Source organism: Pundamilia nyererei, unplaced genomic scaffold (assembly GCF_000239375.1).
Source record: "Pundamilia nyererei isolate P.nyererei 1_Seehausen unplaced genomic scaffold, PunNye1.0 scaffold00081, whole genome shotgun sequence".
Taxonomy (NCBI): domain Eukaryota; kingdom Metazoa; phylum Chordata; class Actinopteri; order Cichliformes; family Cichlidae; genus Pundamilia; species Pundamilia nyererei.
In genome coordinates, this window is record NW_005187482.1 from 1,978,825 (window position 1) to 1,999,569 (window position 20,745).

Consider the following 20,745-nt stretch of genomic DNA (forward strand, 5'->3'; position numbering starts at 1 on the left):
AGTTTGCCTCAGGTATGCTTTTATCCACACCTGACTAGGTGTGCCAATTAGCACCAGCTGAAAACATTGAGGAGATTAGGGGCTGCAGAGGGACATAACAGTCTCAAACAATAAAAAACCCGACTTTTTAAAAAGAAGCAACATAGCCCAATTCAAAAAATCTGTCTTAAAACAGCTCTTGTCATTTCTTGTCTCTTCCTATGCCACAGTACATTTGATAATGTTATTGTTATTGTTTCATGATATCATGTAAGGGTATTCCCCTTCCACAACGCTTTTGCTTTCCATAGCTAAACTGTATTTCGCTCAAAATACTTGAGTGATTTCCTGAAGTAAATTAATTTGTGTCATAGATCTTCCTGCATTCTCTGGATCAAGGGGAGCTGTCGTGACTCATACACAGTGCAGAGTCTGAATAGGTAATGTTAAGACTGTAAGTTGAATTATGAATGAATAAATTGCTTTTATAATTAATGTTGTCTTGGATTTCATCGGCCAATGAATGTTATGCTATGTCATTGCTTTGCTGCATTCTGGTCCAATGAATATGATTTTTTTCACTGTGAATTGGTAATAATATCCGAACAAATCATCAAGCCCTCGTTAAATATTGAGATGAACCGCATTTGCTGCATTGTTATAGACTGAACAAACCCTGTATCACTAACGGTACCAGAAATTAACCCAGTCTCCGGGAACATGAACTCCCGCCTTGGGCATCTGATTGGTTGAATATCCTGTCCATCATGGCATCCCTGATTTTCATTGGTCAGCGCTCTCCTCTGAGGAATCCCCCTTTAAACGTTGGCAGAACGGTCAAGATTTTGGAGCGGACTTATACAAAGCGAGCAAGTTGAGGGAAGCGCAGCACACGGACGTCTGTCAGGGCTGGAAATGCGCTTTAGTGGTCGTACGTGAGCATCTCTGGTCCAGAAGAAACATTCCATAATCATGGAACTGGAAGAGAAATCAAAATACGGTAAATATTTAAAGCCTGAAACGGAGACGCTCACTTCATTTGTCCAAAGTCCTTATCGGCAGTTAATGTAAAACCAAGTTTTATTGCGTTTTTGGAGCGGCGAAAGTAGGTCTCACAATGGTCCCAGCAGCTTTGCTTAGTAAAGTACCTTTCCTCATTCTCGACTTTTAATTTTTCAAGTTAGCACTTTCTCTGGCGAAGTGTCGAACCCGTGTATTGTGTCAAACTAACGCAATGTAAGCTAGCTTTTACTTCTGAGTCAACGTTTTCGGTTACGGGAGCCCTGTTCTGCGTGTGTGTTGTGAAAACACAGGATGCCTGAAGTATGCTGCTATATATTGTCAGGGTGCACAATGCCCCAGTTTGTGTTGTGCTTGTCCAGTTGCTGCCACATTCCTCAGACTGCTATGGCAGGCAGCTCAGCTAACCCAGCGTGCATATAGAGCACAGCGTATTAGAAAATTCCTCAAACAAGTGAAGAGGGTCTCATTTTGTCCACCGAGTGCATTCAGTCTGCTTTGGGAAGGCTATCTTTAGTTTCATTTCAAACGCAGACTCCAACTACAGTATCAGTTGCTTCTCTGTTTTGGCTGTTGTAGTTCGTAATCAGGTAATGTGGGTGTAATTATGCCCCCACTTATCCCAAAATACTTGTTGAAAATGTATTTTTATTCTTGCACATAATAGTAATTGTAGTACAGGTTTCTGCTCAGTGAAGTACAGGGGAAATGGTTATCTATGAAACGAAGAGTGATTTAAGCTAACAAAAAACAACAAACAAACAGCGAAGTGTTTTTTTCCCCATAAAGTCTGTTTTTGGATCAAGAACATGTGCCTTTTGTACAAACTTCCAGTCTCTTCACATGCAGCTTGCAGTTTATACTGTTATCATCAACATGATCATAGGGAGGAATGAAAAGCGAGGCCAGATACTTCTGCTTTCAGTTCCTCCTGCTCTTCCCTGGACACACCCTTTCCCACTTTGCTTGCCACATGATGGCTAATTGATTCAATTTACCTTCCACAGATTGCAATGAATATTGTGTATGTGTGTGTGCCTCTTTGTACAATGTGAGTTTGCTCAGTGTAATTAGTTGCGAAAGTGAGTAAGAATGCCTACAGCCTCTCGAATTCTTTAATATCTTTCAGTGAATCTTTATACCAGCTAAAAGAAACAACTAAAAAAAGAAGAAGAAAAGAACAATAACTTTAATGTTCCATGTGGCAGAAAATGTCAGAACACACTATAGGATCTCCACCAGTTTTATGCGTTGGAGTAATTTCAGGCTGTAATATATGAAGAAACCTCAATGACAGGACCTGAAACAACCATGCAGCCTCGCCCTGGTGCAAGTTAGGCATAATTACAAGCCATATTTAGTAGTGTAGTTTGAAACCTGATTTCCATGCCCCCCTGATCTCTTTGTCATGTCATGTTAGACTATGCTGAAACTACATTCAGATTTTGTTTGGAAACATTTCATCCATTCACTTTCTTTTCATTTTACTTTGTGTGCTGCTTTGACAAAAAAACAAAATAAAAATACATCTATTATTGCAGCCTTCTGTTTGCACTGAACGGTGCCTGATCATACCCTTGCAGACCAATCTGGGTTATGTGACTCTGCTAACAGGTTTGTGGTTTTGTCAGCTGCTTTGAACTGCGAGAGTGTGAGGCACCAAGAGTGAGTTACTGGGTAAAAACTGAGCTATGGTCTTGTATTTATTCTCCCTGGCAGTGTCTGTGTTTGTAGATCACGTCCTTATCTCACTCACAGTTCCTGTTATTATCATCTCAGGACATTGTTCCAATTTGTGCCTGAGTGTTCATGTCATATAAACAAAGTTTTAAACAGCTTCATAGAGACTTACTGTCATCAGCTGGTGGTATTTATAATGATGATTTTCTAGATAGGTGTTACAAGCCTAAGTTGAAATTAAATGTGTGAGTTTCACTTTGCATCATATCTGTAGCAGAAATCTCTTCCTTGCATCTGACAGCAGAGAATAGCAGTTGATAGTTAAAGTTGTTGTGCAAGTGCTCATTTTTGATGAGTTTAAAGATTAGCTGCTGTCTGAAAATACTTCAATTTTCAAAAGAAACCCTCCTCTTGCAAAAGTGGAGTCCAAATCTTTGCAACCATTTCCCAAAGGATCCAACAGCTTGCTTGCATTTTTGCGTGTATTCATTGTGTTGCTTTTTCTGTAATACCGGAAATAGATCTGAACTTGGACTGAAATAATCCACACCCTCTTTCTGTACTGACAGACATGTGGGACACAGACAGGAAGGGCTGTGACCTTTAGCTTCAGGATTTTAAGCTAGTGCAACCAGCGGCAGCCCTTGGTAACGTTATGCAGCTTGAGAGCAAGACAAGCTATTGTTAACATTTCATCTATTTTTACTTTATGCCAGCTGGAGCCTTTCCTAGCCACCATAGAGGAAGATCTAGGGTACACCCTGGACAGTCTGTCGCTGGGCTAACACAGAGAGAGACAGACAACCATATGCACTCACACCTAAAAGGAGTTTAGATTTACCAATGAATCTAACCAGAGAGAGTACCCAAAGAGAACCTACGTGGGGAGAAAGTGGCAACCCCAAACAACAACAAAGATGGGCAGTGTTTCCAATATTGAGATCAGCATATGTCTGCTGTAGGTTTTTACCCATTAAAAGGGAGTTTTTCCTTCCCACTGTTACTAAGTGCATTCTCATAGGGGGTTGCCTGGTTTTCGCTACATTATTGCAGGGTCGTTACCTTACAATATAAAGCACCTTAAGGTGAAGTGTTGTTTTAATTTGGTGCTATAATAAATAAAATTGAAAGCACTGAATTGTTTCTAAAGAATAAAAGTGTAAAATCTTATTTTAGGAAATGTCCTAAATGAATAGCAAGTATATCAGTCAGCTGATAAACAAAAATATAGCTCCACTTGTGTGTTTTGTGCTGCAAAGGGTCAGAATGTCCTTAGAAAACACTCTGAGAAGCTTTCATGTAACTCCAGGATGTGTGGGAAGGTATCAAGAAAATAAAACAGGGAAGCTCAGGAATGTTGGGACACACTAAAGAGTAAATGCTGCACCTGAATAAAAAAATACTGCTGAGAAGAAACAATGGAGGACATGAGCTTTAGCTTCAGTCACAACAATAATGCAGATTGGACTGTAAACCAACAACATTGAAAACCAACATGGCCTTTCATTAGTAAGTTACAGCGCTTCTACATGTGGGAAATGTTATACTTTTTTTTATGCTTCCAGTAAATGCTAGTGTGTCTTGCAGCACACTGGAGAGTATTTATCAGATTAAAACTTCAAATAAAAAATGTGCTTCTTCCCTCACTGCACCGCCCCACGTGTTGTAGCAGCTGTCTGCAGATGGAGGTCATTTCTAATGAGTTACACATGACTGTTCGACCAGTTCCACCACACTTGATTCTAATACCTCAAATCAGTTTCCAAGGAAAAGAGCTGGATCGGTGTCGCCGTGCCAGTTATTGCAACGCGTTTTTGCTGTTTAGAGAAGTACAGGAAACCAAAGGCTCGCAGTGGTAATTCTCTTGTGCAGTAACATTAGCCAAAAAAAAGAAAAAACTAGATGGAAACTTTCATTACAGCTCCCCTTTTTTCTGGTTTCTCTGAGTGTCCGTGGAAAGCATTCGTGGCATTTAGTCTGTCTGTGGACTCTTTGTTAAAATGATGAGTTCGTTTAACACGCTCTGATTGCTTTCGGCTGTCGGAACAAACAGAAGCGGAGAACAAAATCATACAGGCAGGGAACAAAAAAAATCACTAGCTTGTAAGATTTATTGGGTTTCCCCAGTGCAGTAGATCCGTGGGAAGGAAACATATACTATTTTAGTTTTTACTCAGTACTGATGTGTTTAAGCTTGTGAGCTGTCACGTCGCGGCAGGTGACCATTTTACAGCCATAAATATCCCAAACACCTGAATTCAATTAGCGAGAGCATTTAGGCAAACCACCCCCAGATGGAGAACTCCTCCTCTGTTTACTGCAAACACATGTTCCTGATCACATACACAAATGAACTTTAGTCTCCTCCTACTCTTTCACACACCCACACCTTCTTTTACTTCCAGCCTCTCTGTAGATGAGTTAAAGTTGCCTGCAACTTTACGCGGAAACAAGAGGCCGACAGAAATCATGTTTGGAAGTGCTGGGGAGGTACTGTAAGGGGAGATCAAGCGGGAGCACAGGTCGGAAAGAGGCTGCTTTTTTTTTCGGGATAAACAAAGAGGTGTTTGGGGATGGGAATGTGAAATAGGTTGGGTGGGGCATTGGTTGTTGTGCGGCTATTCAGGAACGGGTTGAACTGGTTTCCGACCAAACTACTTGGTTCTCCCCTTACTCAGTCATTTGTGGCAGCAGATAGGAAAGGTGGATGAAGTGAACCAGATAAAGAAGCTGTGAAAAGAAGGAGAAACATTTTTTTGCCCAGGAAGGAATTTCAACATGCCTGAGGGTGGAGAATATTATGGAAAGAACGGTACTGACTTGTTTATCTTTACTTTTGCCTCAACTAGGCACTCTTTCAAAAAAAAATGAGTCTAAGACACGCTGGTGATCACTGGGTAATCTTTAGATTGGCTGTTTACCTTTCTTGTATAGTGCTCACACCTGAAAGTGCAGCGGCAGCCTTGAGACTAGGGGTGTGTTTGTGAATGTTTGTGTGCCACTGCCGGCAGTGGATGTGTGTGCACACGGATACAGGTGTGTGAGGCCACGCAAGTCTCTTATCAGTGTTTTCTCCTGCACTATTGTTACAAGGTTGAATATAGATAACCACCAGAGGTGCAGATCTCTTTCTTGGACTCAATCTGTGTATTTATACTGAAGAACAGAACAAAGTTAAAAACTAAACTTGTTTGAAATATGTTAAAGTTAGATACCAGAACACATACGAAATACAACATCTATGCTCACTATAACAGGAAGTGGTGACTTCTTCAAAAGGCTGTAACTGCTTGTTGCAACATAACCCCACTGATCACATTCATAAGTCACATACGTCAGAGTCACCACAGCTGTTGTGTTTGTCTATACTTCAAGACTCCATATGCTACACATTATTAATAGTGTATGTCTGGGCACTGTTATGATGTAGGTCTGAAGCTGGTGGAGATGTATTTTTGTGGCATAATTGTCACAGTAATGGCAACAGGAAACAGTCCCTCCCAACGCAAGCTAATAGCATTGAAGTTTTCGTTAAGCATGAGCCAAACTGCCCTCCTTCGGCAAACGTTGTTTTTATACCGCTGATTATTCACTGCACTGAAATGCTGACCTTTTTTTTTTTTTTAAACTCTTTAGTCAAAGCAAAGCTATGGACCCACTGATCAGGTCAGCAACAAACCAATGGGAGGTGAGAGTGTTGAAGTTGCCTCCTTCAGCACTGTTTCGCAGATAGTTCTTTGTAATCTCATAGAAAGGTGATATGCCTGGCTGTGAAAGACCAACTGCCTTTTGTTTGTGAGTGTAAGACAAGAAAGAGAGCTGGCTGAAAGGATGTGTTAAAGCACAAAAGCTGAGCCGCTACACCAAAAACCATAGACGGTATAAACGATGGGTATGAAATGTGAAGCTAGCGTGCTGCTACATTAAAACTGGTTGCAAAAGACATTTCCAGTTCTATAGAAGTGTCTGGGAAAAGAGCCCAGGCTGCTGCAAACACTTTCAATTGAGCTTTTGTAAATCTTTCTTATTTTAAGTGTAAGATAGGAGGATTTGCCAGGATATCCTCACTGAAGCACCAACCCTCACTGTCAGGTCTGCTCCTTGCTTGTTTACATCAGGCATCAGGTTTGGGGTGCTTCTTGTGACAATTTAGCATTAAAAGTATAATTTGGATTAAAGAGTTTGTGGATTAACCATTAGAGAATTTGGACTGGAACTGGAACGTGAAATTTGCTTAGATAGCAGACACACTACTGTCAGATAACCTGCAGCAAGCTCAAGTGTTTGCTTGAACCTGCAACTTCAGCTGAAAGAACAGAAAACATAGTCCTTATTATAAGAGACAGCATGTTGCAATCTAACCATATTTAGACAAAAGAAAAAAGTTTGCTCATTTTGTGAACTGGGAAGATGTGTTTGTCTACTGATGAGCATGATAGCTTTGTTTTGACATATTAATTAAATATTAAAACAACAATACTAGCTCCGCTGGTGGCTTTACACATGGGATGTTTGCTCCTGCTGTATTATGAGTTTTATATGAGCTCCCGGTTAGTCAGCAGGGAGGAATTTGATGAGTTTCTGGGCGTGTCTGGCCTTCAGGGGAAGTCATCTGTGAGAAAAATGGGAGGAAGACTCTGTTGCACTGCTCCATGGCCTTGATCCAGCTCTGGTTTTAACATAAATTAATGAGCAGCTATTATAAAGATGTTTACTTAACCCTTTAAACCCCAGCATATCGTATTTGATACATGTGTTTTGTGAGGGTTTTTTTTTTTGTGTGACATCTATATCATCAGCGTGACTTTTTTTTACCCTCAAAAATGATGTAAATTACATGACATTTTTAATGACTAAATTGCAAAAATATGGCTTATGTAGCAAGTGTGTTACAAATTAAAACTCATGTATGCAGATTAAAATTTGATATATTCTTATATTTTGTCTAAAGGTAAAAAAAAACCACTCCATTATTCAAGTCAAAATTCAAGATTTTTGGCAGTTATTTCATGGTTCAGGTTTTAAAGGGTTAAACCTCTCAGCGAGCCATGCTTTCAGTTGCCACAATGCTAAGAGCTCATTGATTGATCAATGCATTTCTCTCCTTTCATGCAGGTGAGCCCAGGAAGCATGACCCGAGCTTCAGGGGCCCAATCCAGAACAGGTGAGACAGAGATGTGGCTGTTACACTGTGCAGATGACTACAGAGGACTCCATTAACCATTTGAACTCTCTCCACTGTAGGGGCTGCACAGACATTGTTTGCTGCATTCTGTTCATTATTGCCATACTTGGTTACATTGCAGTAGGAATACTCGGTAAGGAGACAACACAGAAGCACAAATATCCAAACTGAAAGCAAGTTTCATAACCTTTATATCTCTGTTTTTTTCTTCTTTTCTAACCCAGCCTGGTCCCAGGGTGACCCAAGAAAGGTGATCTACCCCACAGACAGCCGAGGACAGTTCTGTGGGCAGGCTGGCACTCCACTCGAGTGAGTTGCTTTCCGAAGTATAGATAAAATGGTCTCTGCTGCACGATTTTTCTTAATTTGAGTGTGATCTTTAGGGTATTTTGAAAGTTTGAAAAGGGTGGAGTGCCCACTACGGGCCGGGGACGAGTTCCTGCCCCAAGTGGAGGAGTTTAAGTATCTCGGGGTCTTGTTCACGAGTGATGGGAGAAGGGAGCCGGAGATCGATAGACAGTTTATTGAAATTGAAACAGTTGAAACGGTTTATTGAAATGTGTTAACATACATGGATGTATATAAGACAAAAGACAGAGTTTGTACAACTCAAAACAAGCTTGTTGGTGTTCGGTGTGTTGTCCCTAAAGATACATATATTAATTTATTTTTGTCTGTTTCTTTCATGTTCATTCCTTGAGTTAGGTGCCTTTTTTATGCCTTGATGGTTCATAGCCTAGTGTTAAGTGGCCAGAGAGTCTGGCTCCTTGGAAGCAGAAATGAAGGGTGGCTCAAAAGTTTTGGGTGGTTCTTTCGATTCCTCAGGCTTTTTTGTGTACCACCATCTAAAAAGATATACAACTGGTTTGAAAGCTTAGCTAGCTAACTTAATTAGGCAACATTAATACAATCAATTATGACTAACAAGTTAACTCAAAGGTTTTCCTGGCATGTTTACATTAAGTTGGTTCCCAAAAAGTAGATTCTGTTCATCTGGACGTAGCGTTTTCAGTGGGAGAAACGTTTCGTCCCTCATCCAGGTGACTTCTGCAGTCCCAGCTGAAAAGAATAAATTTTTGGGAATTTCCTTACCTGGTACTATTATTCATTTGTGTTATTAGTGTTATTATTATTATTATTATTATTTGTATACTTTTTTTGGGTTGTTTCAATAGCCACACCATGTATTTTTGGAATGTGTAAAAGTAAACTGGAAAGTACCTAGCACATGTTAGCCAATTGAAAGGCAGGACCGCTGAATAAACACTGTTGTGACAGCATTGTGTTGTCCCTGGACAAAAATAGTTAATTAGAAATTTGTGTACATTTCTGTGCACTTTCTTTGGTCTTGTTCCCAACAGGAAGAAGCCCTTTTTGTTCTACTTCAACATCATGAAGTGTGCCAGTCCCATGGTGCTGCTGGAGTTCCAGTGCCCAACCACACAGGTGCCAACTCCTCTGTTGATGAATCTTTATAATATTTATTTAAACAAAAAGAAAAACACAATATACACTATGTGCTTTGTCGTGAAGGCTTAAAATTATGAGTGTAGAGTTGGGGCAGAGTTGGCTTTTTGCTTTTGTTTACAGATGAGGATAAAAGTTACTCTCCCAGCCCCCTATCAGCAAGTTTTCTTTAGAAAAAATACATTTGTGATTGGCCAAAATAACAGAATTATTTCAGAAAACAAAATGAACAGGGTCAGTGTTTTTAGGCCTGGAAAAACTGACCTTTTTATTGAGCCATAGTACAAACCACTACTGTGCTTTGTAATCCTCAATGCTTAACAACATCAACTGAAAACTGAGGGTTATTTTCCAATTTACGCACAATTTAAAAACTCCAACCTGGGTTTGAACTGTTCTTTTGGAACATTTTATTGTCAAAAACAAAAGAAATCAGTTTAAGCTTAAAGAATTATTGACGCTAACAAAACAGGAGGTGGATATACAAAGATCACAGCAGTTCCAGGTATCACAGGTTAGAGTGAGAAGTGTCATAAAGAAATTCAAAGAGCCACACAGTAGAAAACAAGCCTGCCAGTAGTACGAAATGAAAGCTTTCAAAGAAAAGACTCTCACCAGTGCACCCCCGAACAACGATAACTAGAACCCTGTACAGGAACGGATGGGAGGAAAAGCCTCACTTCTGTAGAAGAGACGGCTAAGAACAAGCGGAAGAAGGATTATTATTACATTATTTCTTTGACTGCTTTTGTGATGGGAATGTGGCCTGACTGTCCTGCTGTCCATGTTCATCTTTAGATGTGTGTGGAGAAGTGCCCTGATAAGTTCATGACATTAATCAAAGCATACGCTGTCAATAGTGACTTTGCTTACTATAAAAACTTCTGCGAAGAAGGAGTGACCAACACAATGGTGAGTTGTACTTGAAGTCTTCTGTACTATCTCGGGTATCGATATATTCGAATGCTTTCTACAGACCTTCACTTGTGTTTTGGATATACTGTGTTTTTAGGGTGTTGCAGAAATCCTTAAGCAACGTCTCTGTCCTGCAATGCTGCTTCCCAGCAAACCCTGTAAGTAGAATCTCTAAATATGTGTAAATGATTCTTTTTCAAAGGAATTTTAGGGGAGTGGAATATTCATGCAATGATAGTATCATTGCATGATTCATGACCTTTGACCTTTACAAAAAGGCAAGCAGAGAGACCGTCAGATTTATACACACAAACAAACCCATCTTACCCCATTTTTAACAACTGGACAACATAAATTGGATCTGATTCAATCACATCATTTGTGCTGCTTATCTGCACTGTACTTGAACTTCTTTATCTTTCTGCACTCCTTCCTGGCTGAAGAATTATAAAATATTTTAGTACTGTAGTTTAACAAATATCTAGTACAAATTATTTACTATTAGCTGAAAATAGTAAAATAGTAAAAATAATTAATTTACAAAAAGAAGCCAAAGAAGCCCCACTATGAAAACATCTCACTACACATTGTTACATCCTGTGAGGCTGTGGGAGTACCTCTGCCTGGCGTTCTTTTCATTTCACCTGGATCAAACTGTTACTGGCCCCCCACCCTCATCGCCTAGCTTTTATGTGGGGACGTAACACACAGAAAACTGTATTATTCTTTACACATGTAGGGAAACACATTTCATTTGTTTGTTTTTGTATTTTTGACAATGACACGTTTCTCTACTTTTCTTTCAGTCACCCGCAGGTGCTTCCCAGCTTTGGGCATGAAAGGAGGGGTGATAACTGTGGGAAACAGCTCCACATTTAATGATGGAAATGAAATTAGAAACGCCCAAGACCTTGTTGCTGGTGTACAGTGAGTATACATCAGTAGAATTTTGCGACACAGCGAGTTTTCAACTACATTACTCTCTCTTGATCTGTGTCAGCCGGCCACTACAAATAAAGTGTGATGAGAAATTCCTGAAGCAGATAAACACACGGGGCTCTCTCCACAGGAATGCCACTGTGGTAATGGAAGCTCGTCAGGTGGTGATGAAAATCTTTGAGGATTTCACACATTGCTGGTACTGGATCCTCTTGTAAGTAATAAACTCTCCTTTTTCATCCTTGTCAGCTCTGTTTGTATTGCAAAGAGATTTTCCTTAAATTGACCGTACCTCCTCTTTGCAGGGGATTGGTTATAGCCATGATCATCAGCCTCGTCTTCCTCATCCTCCTCCGCTTCCTGGCAGGGATCATGGTCTGGGTCATGATTGCCATGTTGGTAGCGGTGATAGGCTATGGTAAGGGACAAGGTGGAAAATATCATTGTGGTTCATAATGGCTTAGTAATCTGGTCCTACCCAGAAAGCAGGTCCAGACTAGCTGGTCAGTAAGTAAATCATGAGTGTCAGTATAACCGTGAGCATGAATTCAGCACAGCAGGAATATTAATGCAGGGTTGGTAACTTTTGACTGGGGATAAATTGTGAAAGTCCTTGTTGTCAGAAAACTGTAGTCAGTGTGGAAAAAATGCAAACTGAAGGAATTTGCATGAAAGGAAGATGCAAAGTTTGAGTGAAGTGACCCACAGCTGTGATGTTAGATTTTCTATTTGAATAAAAATGTGCCATTTGTTTAATTGAGTGTGAAGAAAAACACACCGTCACTTCCTGTCATATCCTATCCTGATCCTTTCACACTAAAAGGAATGAGAGTATGAGACACCTTTGGGGGAAAGACATGTGTCATGCAAAAACAAACAGCTGGCAATGCTGAATTTTGCATGTGCTTACCAAGCGTATATTAAAAAAACACACATTCATTATTGTGGGAAAAGGATTTTCTCCATCATTACCAAGTCATTGATCATTTCACAGATTACTTCAAAGTATCTCTAAACAGTGCTGTTCACACTTGGCAAGCTTAGCGCAGAGTTCAGTTTCAGTGTCTCAAAAAGTAATTAACTTTTATTTTAACTGCTTTAAGCTTTTCTTTTTAACTCCTACCATCCACATAACCCTCAATCTCTGCTACCTTGCTACTCTCCAGTGTACTACTGAAGAATCACTGACAGACTGATTTTACAGTCAAAGAAAAAGCAATGCAAGTTAGTATTTTTATGGCTTTAACAGACGACCATAAGACCGTCAACTGAAAACAAATCTGTTCTAAAGGAGTGGAATTGAAAAATGAATGTGGAGTGTTAGCAAAACAACTAGTTAAACTTTGCAGACTTGTTGAACCAAGTAATTTCTCAGATAGATTAATCTGAAAGTGCTGATGTTGTCTCCTCTCCATCAGCTCATCCACAACGGCATGTGGGGAAAAAAACCCACAAAAACCAAAAAAACAGAAATTAATACTCATTTGAAAGAGAGGTGTGCTGCTGTTTCCAATGGGATACAAGGAAAGTGTGCTACCAGGGATAAAAGAAAATTGTGGCCACAAGATGGAAAGATTGATGAAAATAGGCTAGGCTAATGTGAAGATAAACATCACTGTAAAATGATCTGCGGCAAATATAGTAAGAATGTTCTTAAGAATGATCTAGTATCCTACTTGACCTTTGATTTTACTTATCCAACATTTCTGTGCCTTAATTGGCTTTTTTTTTATTGACTGAAAAGAATACAGTTTTTTCAGGGTCAGCAGGGGGCAGAGAGAGAAGTCTGCTGAGGTAGATGTCAAAGTTATCATTGTAACCGATTCACAGTTGATCTGACTCTTGAAACGAAAGAGATCTCCTCGTCTGTTTGGAAGCAAACCCAAAAGGAAATAAGGCCCCTTTTTCCACCTACTTTCCCAAAAAATTTATTTGCTTTTCTGTGTGCTTCCTGTTGCTGATTAGGTATCTTCCATTGCTACATGGAGTATGCAGCCCTGAAAGGAGAGGCCGGCGCTAATGTGACTATCAAGGATCTGGGCTTCCAGACAGATTTCACAGTCTACCTGCAAATTAGACAGACCTGGCTGGCCTTCAGTCAGTATACATCCTCAAAATCTCCATGGATTATCATCCACACTCAACATATGTTGATTAAAACTTGAGACACTCACGTGATTTTTCTCTTTTTCTTCCTCTTATCTCCTTATAGTTATTATTCTAGCCATTGTGGAGGTCATCATCATTTTGCTGCTCATCTTCCTTTGGAAGAGGATCCTCATTGCCATTGCTCTTATTAAAGAAGCCAGCAGGTCAGCCTTCATTTTAGAGCTGTAGCAAGTAGAAGAGAAACAGATCAATAAAACTTAGACGTTATATTGTTTATTTTAGAGTGACTCACAGTAATGGATTTAAGCGCTGCATTAAGGGTGCAGATAAAGAACCTGATACATAACTGTGAAGGTAGATGTTTGCATTTGCTTTTACGACTGATGCTGTGATCCTGTTTTCAGAGCAATTGGACATATGTTGTGTTCCCTTTTCTACCCACTGTTTACATTCCTCCTCCTGGCTGTGGTCATTGCCTACTGGGGAGTAACTGCTGTGTATCCTTTCAAGCTATTGTTCGTGGTAGTGTTGTTATTTAGGGTTGATGAGGAAATGAAAAATACAACTTTGAACTGTTTTGTTTTTTTTAATGTTCTTGAAGAATTTAAACTTTTAAACTGACTTAAAAAATTAATGTGTCTATAAATGAACTGAATGAACAGTTGAGTTAAAGATACCTTAGACAGAGTCTGTGCAGGGATGATGAACAGGGCTGGTAAATTCACATTAAAAGCTAAGGTTGAAGTTTGATCATGCATACTCTGCAGCTGCGTGATTAAAGTTCACTGCATTCATGAACAAATAAACCCAATCAAAACAGAGGAACATGCATATTATTCTTTATTATTAGTAGTATTATTATACACTCATAATTGTCAGTTTTGTTATCAGTTAATGATGATAAGCCTTAACAGAACTGATCAGTTTCTTGTCCACGTCCAATCAACCGATCTACAAAATCTTCAATGAGACAAATTGTGACTACTCGAGACAAACGTGTGACCCAGCTGTAAGTTTTTCTCCTCTTTATTTGTGTGTTAAATTTTCATCTCATTTCACTTCCATGCATGCCGCTTGGACTTAACGTTTTGGATTTGAGAAATACATTTGCGGCGTCACTAAATTAACCGTGTCTTTGTTCAGAACTACTCGACGAGTCCCATGAAAGCCCAGTGTGCTGACTCGAAGTGCCTTTTTGCTTTCTACGGTGGAGAGACCCCTTACCACAAATACCTAATTGCCCTGCAGTTCTACAACGTCTTCCTCTTCTTTTGGTGTGCCAATTTTGTCTTGGGACTGGGACAGATGACCCTAGCCGGGGCGTTTGCTTCTTACTACTGGGCTGCCAAAAAGCCAGATGACATTCCTGCTTTCCCAGTGTTTTCTTCTTTTGGGAGATCTCTCAGGTTTGTATCTGTGTTGGGTGAAGACTTTTAGTAAAACGGTCCTCTGACATTTGCTTTGCCGGGTCCTGAAACATACTTCCTGTTTTCATTCTTTAATTGTTTTAGGTATCACACAGGGACTCTGGCATTTGGCTCCCTTATCCTCTCCATCATCCAGATCATCAGGGTTTTGCTGGAGTATCTGGACCACAAGCTAAAAGGTTTGCTACATTTTATGGAGTCATAAATGACTCCATAAAAGTGACCTATTTAAGTCTAACATCTGTTAAAGGTTGATTGCTCTCATTCACAGGAGCCCAAAATAAGTTTGCAAAGTTCCTGTTGTGCTGTCTGAAGTGCTGTTTCTGGTGTCTGGAGAAGTTTGTCAAGTTCCTGAACAGAAATGCGTATATTATGGTACGTGTTTCAGTTATTATTTATTCAAGTCTCTGAGCTGGCGTGATTAAAAGCTTGGTACTTATAATGTTAAATGTTATCTTGATGTAATGACTGCATTTGGCCTCTAGTCGGCGATCTATGGGAAAAACTTTTGCACCTCTGCCAGAGACGCCTTCTTCCTCCTCATGAGGAATGTGATCAGGTGAGTGTAAAATCATCACCTCATCAGAAAGCATTGTGTTAATTGTTTAATCGTATAAAGCTGACTGGAGTAAATGCCTGTTTTTAAATCCCTGCAGGGTGGCTGTGCTGGATAAAGTGACAGATTTCATTTTATTTTTGGGCAAACTGCTCATTGTTGGGCTTCTGGGTGAGTCTGCTTTTTGTTTATGTATTTTTTTTTCTCCTTCATGTTGACCATATCAGACTAAACCAGCATTTCCTGGAAAGATTGTGTCGTCCCATCGCTGGATGACCGATTCAACTCACAGTCCAGAAATGTCTGCATAGCAGATGAAATCCTGCAGACTTACTGGTTGTGGTGTTTTAGGATTTGTTTATTTTTTGAAAGTAGGGTTTAATTGGAGCTTTAAATAGGACTGGATCACTTCCACTGATTTATAATGTACAACATTATTTATAGCTAATAGAAATTGTAATCATCAGCTCAGACTGTGTAGTGTACATGGGAATTGTATTTATATATTTTTTGGGGTTTCTCTCCACAGGGGTCTTTTCCTTCTTCTTCTTCTCTGGGAGAGTGAAAGCCTTTCAGAATACAGCTCCAACCCTGAACTACTACTGGGTACCCATCCTGGTAAGCAGGACTGAATTTCTAATTTTTTTTTTTTTCTTTTCTTGTCTTTAATTGTTTTGTTGAAGGATAATGTTTGTGTGGTTGTTGTCATCTCTATCAGACTATGGTGGTTTGCTCATACCTCATCGCCCATGCATTCTTCAGCGTGTACTCCATGTGCGTGGACACTCTGTTCCTGTGTTTCTGTAAGTGACACATTCTCAGTCAGTTGTGACATCTGTATGTAATTCAAATTATCCACGCAAACGTCCAAACAGGTTCTTACGTGAAAGGGGGAAGAAAAAAAACTGTGGAGGAAGGGCGTAATGTTAGGAATGAGCGAAATGAAAACTTTTCTCACTTTGCTTCTGGTGTTGGGCTGTCACTAATTTTAAATTGCATGAAATACGGTGTGCTACATTTCAAAATAACAGCCTTCTCCTGTTAGCCTGAAAAATGTTGCTGCTTGGTGATGAAGTGATACTTTGGGTGCTTTTGCTTGCTTGCCATTTGACTTTCTTTCTCTTTTTGTGTCTCCTTTCCTATTTCTCACTTCCTAATTCGCCCCCTCTTATTTCCCTTCCCACTTGCCCTCTAACACCCTGGTGTATACATAAATTTTTTTCACATTCACCCATTAACACAAAATAATCAAAAACACGATAAGGTGAAGACCTGGAGCGCAATGACGGCTCAGCTGCGAGGCCTTATTACATGTCGCCAAGTCTTCGTGAGATTCTGTGGAAGAACAAGGAGGAGGATCCATCTGAGCCCTCCGCTCAGCAGCAGCAGCAACACGATGAAGACACCCAGCTGAAACAGGAGGCTCAGGAGGAGGACACGGCTTAGAGAGGAGTTTGTGGGGGGAAAAACTCAGATTTTCCACTTAATTACAGGCAGAGCAAAATCCAGAAAGTCTTTTTATTTTGAACCCTTTCAAAGTATGAGCTGGGACTCTGTCATCTGCTCCCTTAACTTCTCTCAGATACTAGTACAGCTACAAAACACCACGCCTTAAAATGGCAGGGATTCAGCATTTTGCTTTAGTCCACTTTGTGCAGATGCAACCCTGCAAGTTTCAAAATGAATGAAGGAAGTTATTCAGTTGAGAGTGATTTCAGCATCCTCCTGAGGTAATAGGACGTTGAACGTTCCCTAAATGGATTATCAAGGCTTCGTTTAGTTTGCCTCTGGTGGTCTTTAAAAACTGTTACATCCGACACTAAGTAGCGTTTTATACAGCAGCGGATACCACATTGTCTGCAGTAGAATTTCACAAACTCACAGCAAATACTGTCGAATACTATTTGTTATGTTTAGAAAACACATTTAAGAGTAAAGCACGTGGCTTCATTTTTTCAGTGGTTCTTTTACTCGCAAGGCATCACCACAGCGATCCAATCTGCATATTTGATCTTGTGGATTTTGACACTGGATGCCCTTCCTGATGTAACCCTGCTAGGAATTTGTCTCCTCCCCAACTGGTGATCTTTTGCTTGTTAGGCAAATATTTTAACCAAAAGTAAAGTAGACTGCCTAAAAGTAAGCCTAAAGCATGGATTGTTGCTAGGAAATAATGGTAATAATAAATCGAACAAACAAACACAAAAACAAACAAAATCACACTACTGTAGTACAGTGTAGGACAAGAAAACTCTGGTTACAGCTGGTAACCAAACCCTGTAGAAGCTATAATCAGAGTTTTTTAAACAAACTACTTTCTTATGTAATAGGGTAGTTTAATAGAGTTGCATTTGTGTCTTAAACCTGCTTTTATCCTAGCGGCAAGTAGGGGGCAGCGACTCAAGTTATATGGAAGTCTGTGGGAAAACAAGCCTACTACTTACTATATTTATGACCTCAGTAAATGCAATCCTCAAACTGATGATGTCATCAGTGGCTAGTGTGATATCATGATGAGTACAGAAAAATGATTAAACGACTAATTATGGTCCAAGTTACTCTAACAGACTTGAAGAGATCCACCCTCACACTTCATATCTTGTTAAAAAAAACAAACAAACAAACATTATACGATGGGAAGGGCCAAAAGTTGGGGTTCCAAAAACCAAAAGGTGATGTCATAGTGGCCATGCTCGTGTTTTATATACAGTTTGTGATTGTTTCTAAAATAATTCAAATAAATCAGCACAACAGACATTATTCGTCACTATGGAGGTGGGGCTTAGCGAAGGGTCAACTTCAGCAAACAGAAGGGCTTTACAGCAGGCAGGAGTTTGGTATGTGTTTAATTGTTGTATGAATTTTGTGATACGAGTGATGTCACCTCACACTCAGAGATTTATTGACACTCGCTTCATCCTGTTTAGCGTGCTGAAAGCTGGCAGATGTTTTATGGCTATTGAAAATGTGAAACTTCAGTGAACATCTGGGTAAATGGCTCCCTATGAGGTGACTTCATATTTCTAACTCGGCGTTGCCTCCATAAAACATGCTCGCACTGCCACTAGCTAATAGAAACTTGAAGCCAATCATGTGCCTAATTGACAGCATTATTAATGTTTTGCACATTAGTGTTTACAGTTGATGCAAACAGAATCTTTTTTTAATACACTCAGTGAAGCACTTTAATCTATGTTCACTGTAAGCCATAACACATTTGTCTCTGTTTAATGAATGCTGGTGAGTCTTTTAGTCATGCAATTTTGTTTTGTTTTTTTTAAACTGTAAATTAGCGTAGCTTTGCCTTTTAAAATATCTTTTTTTTAATGACTGTGTGTGTTTTGCAGTGCAGTTGGTTTAATAAACACAATTTAACCAGTGATATCTGTTTAATTAAAAAAACCAGATGCTTTTTTTTGGGTTTGTTTGTTTGTTTTTGCAGAACTGAAAGGTTTTCATTCAGATTTCCTACCTGTCAATATACATCGCAAAATTTGATGCTCATTTAAACTTATGCCAAGTCCGCGAAAGCATGGTTTAATGTCCTTTTCTTTGACCTCTTTCCAGTGGAGGATTTGGAGAGGAATGACGGCAGCCCGGAGAGGCCCTACATGATGTCTGAGAACCTCCTCAAAATCCTGAAAAAGAAGAACAAGACTGACCCAGCTCAGTAGACCACTCCGTGTAGCGGGGTGAGATCTTGGGCTAAAGACAGCTGGGGTTTTGTTGAGTTTGAAGTTGGATAACAAGTTCATGTCATCGATTAGAAGCTGTGTCTGCTGAATTTGGTTATTACTAAATGCTTCATAAGCTCTTCTGAACCTCAGTTTGGACACAGACCTAAAAATGTCCACATTCCCACATCTTGTTTCTTGCTGAAAGCATCATGAAGTCTGGCAGGTTTTGTGGATGTTAAAAACGTAGAGACTGCACGTTTATCAACTGAAAAAGAAAAATGAACAAACATGTTAGTGGTATGTAGAATTCTTGTTTTTTTTTTTTTTTTGTCATGTTTTACTGTTAATATTTGAGTAGTACGGGAAGGTACATATAAAGGGTCATCTGCTACAGTTTTGTAATATGATCGGTTTTTATTCTTGTATTTTTTTTTTAAAAAAATATCTATAAATATGTATAACTTGTGTCATATTTGAATTAACAGTTAACCATGTAGGCACCAAAGCCATTACCCCAGCAGTCAGGTATACATAGTGCTTTTATACCACTTTGCCTAAAGCATCTGGTGCTGTGGCGTTCCTGTCATCAGCAGCCATATGGAAATATAACCAAAAGCAAAAAAACCTTGTATCTTGATAGATGTGCTGGTTCGGATGAGGGGATTTTTTTTGTCATTTTTGTGAAGCTGAACTGTTTTAAAATAAAGCATAGTTTTCTATAAAAATCCATGTGACTCTTTATGTATTCATATACCGAAGGCTTTAAGGTGCTCCCAGTATTTCAGCATTGGTGTCATTCTGATAGACCTGATGTGACTCGTGTCTTTCAGGTACTGGGGATAAGCTCAGGTTAGTTTCCTTTCTAAGCTTAAATGGTCACACTTTCTGTTCCCTGCTGGAACTGAGAGTGAGACCATCCCCCCCCCCCTCAAAAAAATTCTATATATTGATTTTGAATAAATCTTTACAAAACTAACATATAAATGTCACATCTTTCCTTTTAGCTTTAAACTTAGAAAACATAGTTACAGTTTGTAGAAATCCATAAAATCCTAGCTGCTGTTCTACGTTTGACCATGAGAGGGTGTGCATATCCTCACTACAGGTCATTCAGCGTGACACAGTAAAATCACCTGCAGTGTGTAAATGCTGGCTTTACGTAAGTGTCTAATGACTAATGCGGGAAAGTCTGTCAGGGTTTGATAAAAATCAACTTTCTAGGAGTCATATCAACAACTCTGCAGTAATGGAATATGGCTGAATACTTTTAAAATACTCCGTTACGGTTCAGAGACAGGACCTTCAGTCAGAGAGCTGCCAGTAGACACACTTCTGGAAATGTTTTAATGCAGAGTGTTTTCGAACAGGTAACAGGATGCCCTTGATTTTGAATGAATACACTGCTAAAAAAAATTAAAGGAACACTTTGAAAACACATCTGCTCGTTATGGGGAAAAATCATGTTGCGTATCTATATTAATAATTTTGGGGGGAAATTTGTAGGAAGGAATAGGATGCCACAATGTTTGATGAAAATGACAGTTATCAAATTATAGAGGGCTGAATTCAAAGATAAAGGAGGGAACAAAATGACATGGCAGGCTCGTCCTTTTTGCTGAAATTTCACTGAAACTCAAGAATGGTTCTCAGCAGTGTGTATGGTTCCCACGTGCTTGGGCTCCTCCCAGATCTGGACCAGGGCAACACTGAGCTTCCAAACAGTTTGACGTGCAACCGAAACATGATGTCGCAGAGTTCTTCTGTTGGATTTAGGTCAGGTGATTGTGGGGT

The 20,745-nt window shown here is 39.6% G+C and overlaps 1 protein-coding gene across 4 annotated transcripts; it reads left to right on the forward strand.

Moving 5' to 3' along the window:
* Positions 1–809: 809 nt before the first annotated feature.
* On the forward strand, positions 810–19,383 carry LOC102209479 (choline transporter-like protein 2). Of its 4 annotated transcripts, none has more exons than XM_013912134.1 (22): positions 810–979; positions 7,795–7,843; positions 7,924–7,997; positions 8,089–8,173; positions 9,226–9,310; positions 10,130–10,243; positions 10,344–10,404; positions 11,053–11,173; positions 11,316–11,399; positions 11,491–11,603; positions 13,151–13,282; positions 13,398–13,497; positions 13,699–13,791; positions 14,219–14,303; positions 14,438–14,700; positions 14,806–14,900; positions 14,993–15,096; positions 15,207–15,280; positions 15,378–15,448; positions 15,807–15,895; positions 15,996–16,080; positions 18,845–19,383. In XM_013912134.1, the coding sequence occupies exons 1-22, from the start codon at positions 952–954 to the stop codon at positions 18,949–18,951; spliced, it is 2,112 nt and encodes a 703-aa protein (XP_013767588.1). In that variant the 5' UTR covers positions 810–951; the 3' UTR covers positions 18,952–19,383. The 4 variants fall into 4 exon arrangements, with proteins under 4 accessions (XP_013767588.1, XP_005738125.1, XP_005738126.1 ...); XM_005738068.1 differs by lacking the exon at positions 18,845–19,383 and adding an exon at positions 16,542–18,583; XM_005738069.1 differs by lacking the exon at positions 810–979 and adding an exon at positions 5,075–5,491.
* The last annotated feature ends 1,362 nt before the right edge of the window (positions 19,384–20,745 follow it).

Excerpts from the sequence above, each read along its gene's own strand:
- LOC102209479 (XM_005738067.1), top strand. The coding sequence starts at position 5,458 with ATGCCTGAGGGTGGAGAATATTATGGAAAGAACG. Across the intron at positions 7,998-8,088 it reads CATTGCAGTAGGAATACTCG|CCTGGTCCCAGGGTGACCCA; the intron begins GTAAGGAGACAA and ends TTTCTAACCCAG. Across the intron at positions 11,604-13,150 it reads GGTAGCGGTGATAGGCTATG|GTATCTTCCATTGCTACATG; the intron begins GTAAGGGACAAG and ends GTTGCTGATTAG.